Consider the following 11,273-nt stretch of genomic DNA (forward strand, 5'->3'; position numbering starts at 1 on the left):
ATTTGATAAATTTATGCTGCTGCTAACTCAGGGGTACTCTTAGATGAAAAGATATAAATCCTTGAAATACCCAAGCGTGACAAAAAAAGAACAGAACAACCCAAAAGGGAACTCAGCTTTTGGCAAACTGGTCATCAAGTGAACTTTGAGTAAACAAGTTTTTAGTAGATTAGTTTTAAGAGATATAGCCAAACTGATCAGAACCAAGTGAAAATGTTTTGCCTCTCTGGCTCCTGGAACCTCAGAGTTTGGGAGCTGTGGAGGATATAACTCTGGTTTCCTCTGAGAGGCAAGTCTGGAGAGCTGAACTATGACTAATGAACCAAGGGTAAGAGGCCCCTGACGAGAGAGAGAGAGAGAGAGAGAGAGAGAGAGAGAGAGAGAGAGTGTGTGTGTGTGCGCGCGCGCACAAATGTATACTAGAGATACAGACTAGAATCAGACCTTTAGAAAATACTGGAACCCGCCTGTGTGTGCCTGTTATGTGCTACAGCACAGGCTGCACACTTGGAAAGGCCAGTCACCCACGTCATGGCAACTGGAGGGCTCCTCCTCCACAATCCATTTGGAATGTCTTGATCTTTGGGTCTCTGGCCCTTGGGGCCCTCCCTAGAGGACTCTTCTGCCAGGGCTACAGAGTGCCTCCCTTTTCTTGGCTGGCCTCAGAGGGGCCCACTGGCCAGAGGAATTTGTCAATGGTGGTGACGGCAGCGGCAGTGACTGCATCTCAGATATACTGGGTTGGCCCAAAAGTTCGTTTGATGTTTTCTGTAAGATGGCTCTAGTAGCGTTTAGTTGTCTCTAACTTCATTTGAAACAATTTTGTTAGACTGTATTGTGACAGCTGTCATATCAGTGTGCATTTAAAAAAAAACTTATAAAAATTGGTGTATTTTTGTGTAGCCATTTTAGTATTGAAGATGGAAGAAGAAAGGAACATTTTCGGCATATTATGCTTTATTATTTCAAGGAAGGTAAAAACACAACTGAAACGCAAAAAAAGATTTGTGCAGTGTATGGAGAAGGTGCTGTGACTGATCGAACGTGTCAAAAGTGGTTTGCGAAGTTTCGTGCTGGAGATTTCTCGCTGGACGATGCTCCATGGTTGGGTAGACCAGTTGAAGTTGATAGCAATCAAATCAAGACATTAACTGAGATCAACGAGGGAGACAGCTGACATACTCAAAATATCCAGATCAAGGGCTGAAAATCATTTGCACCAGCTTGGTTATGTTAATCGCTTTGATGTTTGGGTTCCACCTAAGTTAAGCGGAAAAAAAATGCTCTTGAACATATTTCTGCACGCGATTCTCCACTGAAATGTAACGAAAACGTTCCGTTTTTAAAACAAATTGTGAGGGGTGATGAAAAGTGGATACTGTACAATAACGTGGAATGGAAGAGATCGTGGGGCAAGCAAAATGAACACCACCAACCACACCAAAGGCCGATCTTCATCCAAAGAAGGTGATGTTGTGTATATGGTGGGATTGGAAGGGAGTCCTTTACTACGAGCTCCTTCCAGAAAACCAAATGATAAATTCCAACAAGCACTGCTCCCAATTAGACCAGCTGAAAGCAGCACTCGATGAAAAGCATCCGGAATCAGTCAACAGAAAATGCATAATCGTCCATCAGGATAACGCAAGACCGCGTGTTTCTTTGATGACCTGGCAAAAACTGTTACGGCTTGGCTGGGAAGTTCTGATTCATCCGCTGTATTCACCAGACAATGCACCTTCGGATTTCCATTTATTCCGGTCTTTACAAAATTCTCTTAATGGAAAAAATTTCAATTCCCTGGAAGACTGTAAAAGGCACCTGGAACAGTTCTTTGCTCAAAAAGATAAAAAGTTTTGGGAAGATGGAATTATGAAGTTGCCTGAAAAATGATAGAAGGTAGTGGAACAAAACAGTGATTACACTGTCCAATAAAGTTCTTGGTGAAAATGAAAAATGTGTCTTTTATTTTTACTTAAAAACCGAAGGAACTTTTTGGCCGACCCAATAATTGGCAGGGGGCTGTCGGGCATTGAGTCGCTGCATGTGACAGCCGTGGCAGAGCAAGTGCCCATCCAGAGGGAAGCAGCAGCAGCCTTCCTCGTCACTCAGCTGCATCCGGCAGTCCTAGGGAAGAAGGACACCTAGTTTACCTCAGCCCAGGAACCGGGGACATCGTGGAAGTCGGCCCTGCTGGGCACTAGACTCCCAGTGACTGGGGAAAAAGGGGGCGGGGTTGGAGGGGGATGAACTCCCAGAAGAGAAACCTGAGAAAATACCTCAGCTGGACGCCAGGTGTCGCTGCTACAGCAGAAATAATGAGACAGGCTCCCATTTCCAGCTGTTACCAGGAGTCCCTAGTTTTGGGAGTCTTGACTCTGGGGAAGCCAGATTTAGAAAGGACTAAACGACCACACCCAGAGAGTGGCTGAAGGACGCGAAAGAGACTGGAGATGGGTCAGAGCACCTTCCTGGTTTCCCGTATCCTAGAGCTCTCCTACAGACTGTGGCAGCTCTAGGACTTCACTCCCCCAGCCCCCTTCTAGCTCTCCTCTTGGGAGCCCGGGCGCCCAACACTCACCTCGCAGTGGTAGCACTCAAAGTGATAATCTCGGTCCATGGATATCACCCTCACAATGTCCTCACAGCCCTGAAATAATGCACACCCCTATGGGCATGAGAGCAGCACGATAACCCCAACTCTCCCCTCCCCCACCAGCCCCCCTTCCAACGGGAAGATCATACAGAGGCCTCCAGAGCCTCTCTGCCACAGTCTGCAGCTTTGAGGTGGCCTCTGCAAACCCTGTGGGAACTTTCCCCCTCTCCTTCGTTGGCACTGCCTCCAGGAAGGCATGTCCCTTCGTGGAGCCTCCCCTCTATCCAGGGGCTCAGGCCTTACAGAAGGAAAGGAAAGAGGCAGGCTGCATCAATAAAGTAAGCTAAGCCGGGGACGAGGAGACCCAATAGGGCCTGGTTCCTCGTGGGCTTTTAGCTTCTCTCCCTTGGCACACGCAGCGTAAATCATTTCTGACCCCTTCCTACCAGCCCTGAGGATTCTTCCCACCTTTTCCCAGCCCCTACATCTGGGGGCTGGTGACCTTGACTTCAGAGAAAGTCTCCTTCTCTGGACTGGGAGAAAAGAGATGGAGCCTGGGTCCAGCAAGGCTGTCAGACAAGTCCAGGCCCGGATGCTGGGGTCAGGGTGGTGACCCAGAGAGCAGAGTCACACGGGAATCTTCGCGGAGTACATTCCTCAGCACCACTGCCTCCCAGGGGAGGCCAGGCAGCATGTCCCCAGTCCCTCCCCAGGGGCAGCAGCACTGGCCGCCCTGCAGGAGGACACAGACATACTGACCTCTGAGGGGAGGATGGGTTGGCCACAGGCCGCACACTTAGGAGCGTAATTCCTGAAAGAGAGAGGACGGAGGGGAGCTGAGGCGGGGGAATCCCTGAGCCCAGGTCCACACCACACCCCGGGCGGGGGGACTCACTTGTGGTAGTCGGTGACACAGTACACCTGGTTGGAGAAGTCCACAGTGAAAGGGATGCCGTCCAGGCACTTGTTGCAAACGATGCATCGGAAGCAGCCTGGGTGATAGGACTTTCCCATTGCCTGGAGGATCTGGCTCGTGGGGTGGGAGGAGAATCAGTCTCTGCTCTCCAGCTACCGATGACATTCCCTGCTGCTCCCACTAACCTCATCTGAGCCCCTGCTCTCGTCCTAGAACAATGCTGTGTAATCTGGGAGGACCAAGGAGTCTTAAAATGGAGGCAGAAACCCTGAAAAAGGTCTTAGGGAGCATCCAGGCCAGTGTTTCTCAGACTTGGCTGCATATCAGGGTCACCCAGGGAGGTTTTTAAGCCCATCAATGCCTGGGTCCCACCCAGAAGTATTCACCACAGTCTCTGGTGATGACCCAGCATTGGTATTTTTTTTACTTCTTCCCAGGTGATCTGCTAGGCTGCCAGGGCTGTGAACCACTGATCCAACCCAACTCCTCCTTACAGAAAAGAAAACTGAGCTTCAACTGACCCCAGCCAGTAGCAGAAAGGGGATTAAGCCTCAGGACCCCACACTCCTGGCTCAGGTGGAGGGCCGAGCTGTGCCTGCAGAGTTAGGGAGTTAGAGATCACAGGAGCCTGGGGTGGCAGGCGGAGGAGTCCAGGCTTGATCCCATGGGCAAAGAGAAGCCACTGTAAACAGCGGTTCCGGGGAAGAATGGGATGCAAGTAGTTGCTGATAGGTTTCCTCCCCCCCACCCCCAGCTTTTCTCAGTATCCATTTAGTTCCTGATTCCACCCCTCGGCCCCTCAGTCTCAGAGTCTCAGCTGAAGACACTGTGCTTACCTTCTCCAAAATCAAGTGACCACAGACACAGCATTTCTCAGCTGCCTCCTGAAACCCTGAAAACTAGGATGAGAAGACCAAGGGAGGATGTTATGGGCCGAGAATGACCTGATGGGTGGAACTCCAGTGGGCCACAGAGAAAGGGGTGGGAGCCAATTCCAGGCCCAGGGGACCCCTCACTCACCAGATAATCTTCCTCACAGTACACAGAGCCGTTGACGCTGTAGAAAGCCTTGCAGCGCAAAGTTCGCCCTAGAAGCAGTAGACAAGGGGCTGGAGCCTCTCCCAGGGTCCAGGCACAGGGCGTCCCCGCCACGGGGTAACTGCTCTCCGGTGTTTCATGATGCGTTTAAATCTGGATTTCAGAGCTTGTCCCCCTAACTGCTGTCTGTCCCGTCTCCCCACACAAATACCCCATCTGATGCAATTCCAATCTGTTTGGTCTCACTCCTGCCAATCCCCATTCCTTCGTTTGCTGCTTCTCCAGCTCCTGCCCCCTCAACAGTTTTCTGTGACCCTGCTTTAAAGGGGTGCCGCCTTCTCCAGTGCCTGTGCTTGCTCGGGGAGCCACCTGGGAAAGCAAAGCCAACCACAGGCTGGGGGACAAGGTCAAGGGGCTCTGAACACGGGGCCCTACAATGCACTCAGAGACAATCACGCTGTCATGGACTTTGCCCTCCGGGACCTTTCAACCCAGGAGCTTCTGCACAGCTCTCCTGTTCTCCTAGCCCTGTCTGTCTCCCAGGGATAGGCTCCATGGAGGTCAGGACATACTGGAACTACTGCTGGGGACAAAGTGCTTTGTTTGGGAGCAAAGTCGGTCCCCTTTCCTGCTGCACTAGGCTGCTTCCCCAAGCTTAGAGGGACCCAGAGTCTCTGGGGTCAGAAGCAGCCCAGGACCTTCTGCAAGCAGACAAGGCAGGACCGCTCCCCATGAAACCAACACCCAGGAACTGCTCCAGGGTGTCTAAATTATCAGGGATGAGGAGGAATGAGACAAGGGCGGAGAATGGGCAAGTTTCCCACCTCTGCCCTCTTCTCATCAAAATCTCCACTTCTAGCTCTGTCCAGTGGTTTAGAAAAGTTGACTTAGAAACTTATGAGACACAGGGGAGTAGAGAGAGGGAAAGAGACATTCCCAGAAGAGGCTCTATAAACAGAAGGACAAACAGATAGATGAACCTAAAGGGAGCCAGGCAGGGGCTGGGAGTGGCTGGAGTCAGACAGGCAGAGATAGGAAATTAAAGGTCCAGCAAAGGAATCAGAGTGGGTAAGCAGGGGGGCCGGGTAATGAGGGAGGTGAGGGAAAGGCTGGGGACTTGAGGCCGCTGGGAGCACCCCCCAGCTCCGGGCGGGCCTCCTGAGCTAACAGCAGCAGGCATTCCTGGAGCGTGATGTCATCAGCTTGGCATGGCCCGGTGGCCTGCACTCCAGCGAGGTGGCTGAACTCTGACCAGCCGAGAGAAAACCCCCCTCTCCACTCCCCCACAGCTCCCCGCTCCCTCAGCCCACCCCACCCTTCCCACATTCCAGTCTTTCACTGTCGCCCCAGGCAACTCGGCTGCCCAAGACCAAGCCCCTCCAAGGAGAGGCCGGAGGGCTGGGAGGGAGTCCAGGCTGGGCAAGCAGGAAGGCAGAAGAAAGAGGGAGGAACAGAGTGGAGGAAAGAGGCTCAGCAGAGGGAGGACTGACCTCAGCAACGGGAGCCAACATGGGGGCGGGCGGGAGAGAGCCAGGTAGAGCACAGAGAAGGGAAGCAAGAGAGAAGGTGGGGGCCAGACCAGCAAATGGAGAGGCACAAGCCCTGCTTTCCCTAGTCACTTGTGAGTGTGTATGTGCCGGGAGTGCTTGAGGCCTCAGGCCCTGGTCCAAAAGGTCTGGGGGCTGCACTCACCACAGGAGCAGCAGACAAAGCACTGGGTATGGTAGAGGCTGTCCAGGGCCTGGCAGGCGTTGCTCTGCCCATAGATGCCTTTGTTGCACTTGATACAGGTGCCTGAGAGGAGAGAAGAGGTTGTCAGTATCATAGGGCACTCCCCCAGCTCAAAACCAGGGATTCCTCATCTTTCCTGAGGGCAAAGCACCACCAGTCACAGCCTCCTTTTGACGGGCTCCCTTCTGGGAAAAGAGAGTTAATGGGATGCAGCAAGGTTTTGGCTGGGCTGACTTATTCTTGTTTACTGATTAATCAACAGACATTTTCTGAACGTCTATTTAGTGCCTCGCAACAATATTGTGCCCAATACTGCAGAAAATTGGAGAAACTCAAAGATATGGTCCCTGGACTTCAGATGCTTGGTTTCTGTTGGGGAGAAAAGACTAATCAGGCAAGATATGATCCCCGTTGCACTGTGTGGGACAGTCAGAGATGTGAGTCCATAAGGGCCCAGCAGCAGACTGGAAAAAACTTCCTAGTGAAAGCACTCCAGGCCCAGAAAGCCTCTCCAGGACCTCGGCTTCTCCATCTGTCAAATGAACTGCCATTCAGCTACAGAATGACTTCTGCTCTGTACCTCTAGGCTTCCAAAGATGGAAAGAAGGATCTGGCTCAGCAGAGGGCCCTGTGCAGAGGGGACCATGTGAGTGTGACTCCTCTGGGGAGGTGGCTGCTGAGAATGCAGGGTGTGTTCCAAGGACTGAGGGTTGCAGAGGAAGGGGGGGAAGGGTGGCAGAACCCCTAATATCTCCCTGTCATCTTCTATCATAGGAGGAACAGAGCCAAACTGCTCTTCCCTGACATCTCCCCTAAAATACATAACACCTGGCTCTGGCACCCGTCTTTCCTGGGTGCGTTCTTCCCTCCTTCCACTCCCCAATTCCAGGCCCATGAGTGAGGGCTAGGGCCTGTCTTTGGGGAACAGATCCCAACGGGCCCGCCTCACCCCGCCCCACCTCTCCCCCTCGGCACACTGCCACACTCCTTGCCTGTTGGGGCCCATCCAGTCTTTGCCCAGGGGCTTGGGAGCCCGTGCAGCAGCTGCAGCGACTGATGGGCCCAGGCCTGTCCTGCTCCCACCCTCTGGCAGCTGGGCAAGGCTGTAGCCAAGGAAGAGGGCCCCTACTAGGGGCAGGAGTAGGAGGGTACAGTCAGGCTGGGGGTTCTGTCAGAGGAGGCAACCTGACCCCTAGGGAGAGAAGCACCCCTCCCCCCCACCGGGGTCAAAATGCGGCTTCCCCAGGGGAGGGGAGCTCTGCCCCAAGATTGCCATGCCAGGGGGCCCTGTCAGAGCCATTTCTTTGGGAAGCCTTGGACATTACGGGAAGACAAGAGCCAACTGCTCAGGCATGTCCGCCTCACCTCCTCTAACCCAGCATATCCACTCCTAGGTTCTTCCTGCCATTTTACTGCACTCTCTCCCAGCTCCTTTCTTCCTTCTGGTTCTGATGGCTTAGCTGAGGAGACTTCTCTCCACCCATCAGCCACTTCTCCCCAGCCTCAAAAGGAAACTGCTAAAAGGATCCTGTCACTTAGTCTCCCGTGACCGAAGCATCATCTGCTCTGGGTTTTCCTCTCTCAGGTGGGGGCGGGGTGGGGGGGAATGGGGGAAGGTTGGAGTTGAACCAGCCTGCAGCCCTGCTACCTCTGAACCTCCTCCCCTACCTCCCTTCCCTGGCTGGGTTCCTCTCTCTATTTACATTTCTAGCCACAGTGTTCTAGAGCATGGGGTCCGGGGCAGGAACATGGATGGTGAGAAAGGTGAGAAGATGCTGGGAACACTGTAGAGGCCCACAGATCTAGGGGCGGGCCCTCTACTTCTTTCTGTACTTCCTATCACAATCAGATTAGCATTATTTTATACAGTGAAGTGGTGCCTGTGGGTCTTGGCTAAAAGATCGTTCAAGACACCAATATCCACCCCACCCCATAACCGAGACATATAATCAATTAACACTTCTTGAAGGTAACTGCATCCGGGAGAGGGGCGGCGACCAGGTTTCTTTAGCAGCAGGAAATAAAGGGCTACTTCGTGCCTGAATTCTGAGCAGGTTATGGCCAGAACCGAAGCCCGGGTTATTTCTGGCAGCTATACACGGTCGCCATCCATCCAGGGGTGATGTTGTCCCGGTGGTCAAGGCTTCTGCCCTGACTTCCGGAGGATGGGGAAAACAGAAGCTGACACCACCGGGTCTCGGCTTAAATGCCCACCCACGCACGGAGCCAGCAGGACTGGGGCTAGACAGCAGTAGGGTCCCTGCTTGCCGTCCCAGGGCTTTCTTCCTCCCCCCGGGCTCCATTTCCCCGACCGCGGCCACAGCTCCGCGCGTGTTAGGAAGCAGCTCCCCACCCCCTGCACCCCACCTCCGCCCAGTGCCGCGCGGCCGGCCCCGCCCGCGGGCACCTGGAGCGCCCGGGCAGGAGCCGGCACGCACGCGGCCCACCCGCCCCGCCCCCCCACCCGCGCATTCCCCGAATTCCTGCGGGCGGAGCCTGGGCCCGGCTGGGGGCGCGGCGCGCAGGAGCCTGCAGGGGCAACGCCGCCGAGGGGGGAGCAAGATGGGGGGTGCTCTCCCAGCCCCACTTGGTTCCCCTCAACAAGGCCTCCTACCGCGAAAAACCCAGGCTCTAAAGCTGAGGAGCTGGGATTCACGAGATCATCAGGGGAGTTGAACTTAGCAGGAATAAGATGCCCGTGGTCCATTTGAAACCCAGTGGGAAGGGGAAATTCCTCTTGCCTCTTTCCTAGCCCCGCGTCTCTGCCTCCGACTTCCCAGCGCCCGCCGTCGGGGCAGTGGGGAACCGAATGCGGTGACGGGTCTCTTCCCGTCCCTAACCACTTCTCTCACTCACCAAAGTAGTCCTCTCTGGACTCTGGCTCCCGCATCCGGGCCCGGGCGGCCTCTGGAACGAACGCACCTGGCGGCTCCTCGAGACCTGACGGCTCAATCCCCGAGGGTTCCCCGCGGGCGCCGGCTTCTCGCCCACCTGTGCCCACCGTCAGGCGCAGCAACGCTGTTAGTTCATCTTGGTATCGGGTGCCCGCGGCGCAGTCCCCATAGCCAGTCACCGAGTGTCGTCCGGGTTGCGCCCCTCGTCTCTCCAAGGGCCCTGCCGCTCCCACTCCGGTCCCGGCTAGAGCTCCCGGGCTGCCCAGGGCTGGGGGATACGAGTGGCGGCTTTCCTGGCAGCCGAACCCCGCGGGCCGATGAGCGCACAGTCGGTCCAGGGCAGCGTGGAGCTCGGGGTAGGCGGACGGCACCCCTCCAGAGGAATAGCCCGCCGGAACCCCGGCCAGAGGTGGGCCAAACAGGCATGGCCCGGCGGGCAGGGGGCTGCCATGGCGCTGGTCGTAGCCCATGCTGATGCCGCTGGTACGGTTGCTGCAGGGTCGGCTACCTCCGGCTCCACCAGCCCCCGCCCCATCCAGCAGCAGACTGCCCCGGGGGCTGGACGGCTTGCTCGCGTCGCTGGCTGAGCTACTGGCGAAACTGGAGCGGGGGCTTAGGGCTGGGGCCGTCTCCAGCCGAAAGTCGGGGGGCAATGACTGAGGTAGAGGCAAGGCCCGGGTGGGAGGCGGCCCCCCGGGAAAGGAGCCTTCGTAGCGCGGCGCCTCAAAGGAGCCGCGAGGGTTCCGCTCAGCGTCCAGGGGGCCTTGCTCCCGGGCTGGCTCCAACGGCTCATCCCCAGGTCCCCCAGTAGCTCCACGGGGCCCTGATTTCCTAGGTCCCCCCGACCCACTTAGACGCCCCTTGCCCGGCCCGGGGGTCCCATCAGACCCAGACCTGCTAGATTCACCCTTTCTGCGGCCGAACTTGGCGCTGCCGGAGTCCGAGAGTCTTAACTTCTCCAGCAGGCGACTGGCTTTCTCCCCTAACCGCTCCATGCCCTCGGGCCTGGGGCCTCCAGCCCCCTCCCCGCCCGGCACCCTGCAGCGTCTCGGCGGCCGCTTCTCTTTCCCTGCGGCCGGACTTCGCTTCCCCAGGGGCACAGGATAGGCACAGGGGTTTAGCGGGCGCCCCGGATGCCCGGCGCCAACAATCCCGCAGCATCCCCCAGCGAGAGGGGTTGCGTCCCCCCGCGCATCAGGGGTTAAGCGGGGCTAGAAGTGCCTACGGCCGCGGCTGTCCGGTCCGCAGGTCTATCTGTTCACGCGTCGACTCGCCCGGCAGCCCCACTCTCCCAGGCCCCCGCCCCCCTCGCTCACACACTCAGCACCGACCCAACTTCTCTCCCAAACTTTTGTCTGCCTGGCCGGATCTACTTTCCTGGAGGGGCGGAGCGCCGTGTGCGAGACGAACGGGGGTGTCGGCGCAGGAATCTGGTGCGCCGGAAAGGGGGGTGGCGAGTGTTGGTGCTAAGTGTCCTGGAGCTGGAGATCCGCCGACTGGTGGCGAAAGGAGGGCGAGGGGCAGTTTGGACAGTTGCTACTACATCACTCAAGAATTGGGACATGAAAAAGTGGGGGAGGGGGAGGGGACCTCTTTGTTTGCAGTTGGAATGCGCGGAGGGGCACGGTGGAATGTCGCGGTTCAGAAAGGGGCGACGCGAGGCATGTTCTGCGCAAACACCGTGACTTTGTTCCTCGTGTGGGGACTGTGGGAGAGATGAGAAGGGACTGATACAGAAGTAGTGAGACAGGGAGAGAGAAGAAAGGTAGATACATAAAGAGGTTCAGAGACGCATAAGAGCCCAGAAAGGCGAGGAAGCCCTTATAGAGAGGTGGTGGAAGACAGGTATGGAAAGAGAGAGCCGAACCAAAGGGGATCGTGGGTGGTGCGGAGCCGGAAGGCTGAACAGACCAAGAGAAAGACAAATTTGTTCAGGTCCAGAGAGAATGAGAAGTAAACAGATAAGCTGCAATAAAAAGACAACTTTGTGAACCCAAAACTCTGTAACGGGAGGGAGGGACTTTAGTGTGTATATAAAAGGAGAGAGGAAAAGGCTTGGGACTAATCTCTACCTTCAGGGTAGGACAGATAGAGGGAT

The 11,273-nt window shown here is 55.9% G+C and overlaps 1 protein-coding gene across 1 annotated transcript; it reads right to left on the reverse strand.

Moving 5' to 3' along the window:
• Positions 1–939: 939 nt before the first annotated feature.
• On the reverse strand, positions 940–10,534 carry AJUBA (ajuba LIM protein). Its single transcript, XM_082618914.1, has 8 exons — positions 9,138–10,534; positions 6,243–6,344; positions 4,533–4,600; positions 4,349–4,411; positions 3,492–3,622; positions 3,356–3,407; positions 2,582–2,650; positions 940–2,127 (listed from the first exon to the last, which is right to left on the reverse strand). Exons 1-8 carry the CDS (start codon positions 10,168–10,170, stop codon positions 1,972–1,974), a joined length of 1,674 nt encoding a protein of 557 aa, XP_082475040.1. The 5' UTR covers positions 10,171–10,534; the 3' UTR covers positions 940–1,971.
• Between the last annotated feature and the right edge of the window lie 739 nt (positions 10,535–11,273).

The sequence above is a fragment of the Mesoplodon mirus genome (genome assembly GCF_964341445.2).
Source record: "Mesoplodon mirus genome assembly, chromosome: 4".
Taxonomy (NCBI): Eukaryota; Metazoa; Chordata; class Mammalia; order Artiodactyla; family Ziphiidae; genus Mesoplodon; species Mesoplodon mirus.

Coding starts and splice junctions, on each gene's coding strand:
- AJUBA (XM_082618914.1), bottom strand. CDS start 10,170: ATGGAGCGGTTAGGGGAGAAAGCCAGTCGCCTGCTGGAGAAGTTAAGA. Junction 6,345..9,137: donor GTCCAGAGAGGACTACTTTG/GTGAGTGAGAGA, acceptor CTCTCCTCTCAG/GCACCTGTATCAAGTGCAAC. Junction 4,412..4,532: donor ACTGTGAGGAAGATTATCTG/GTGAGTGAGGGG, acceptor TTCTCATCCTAG/TTTTCAGGGTTTCAGGAGGC.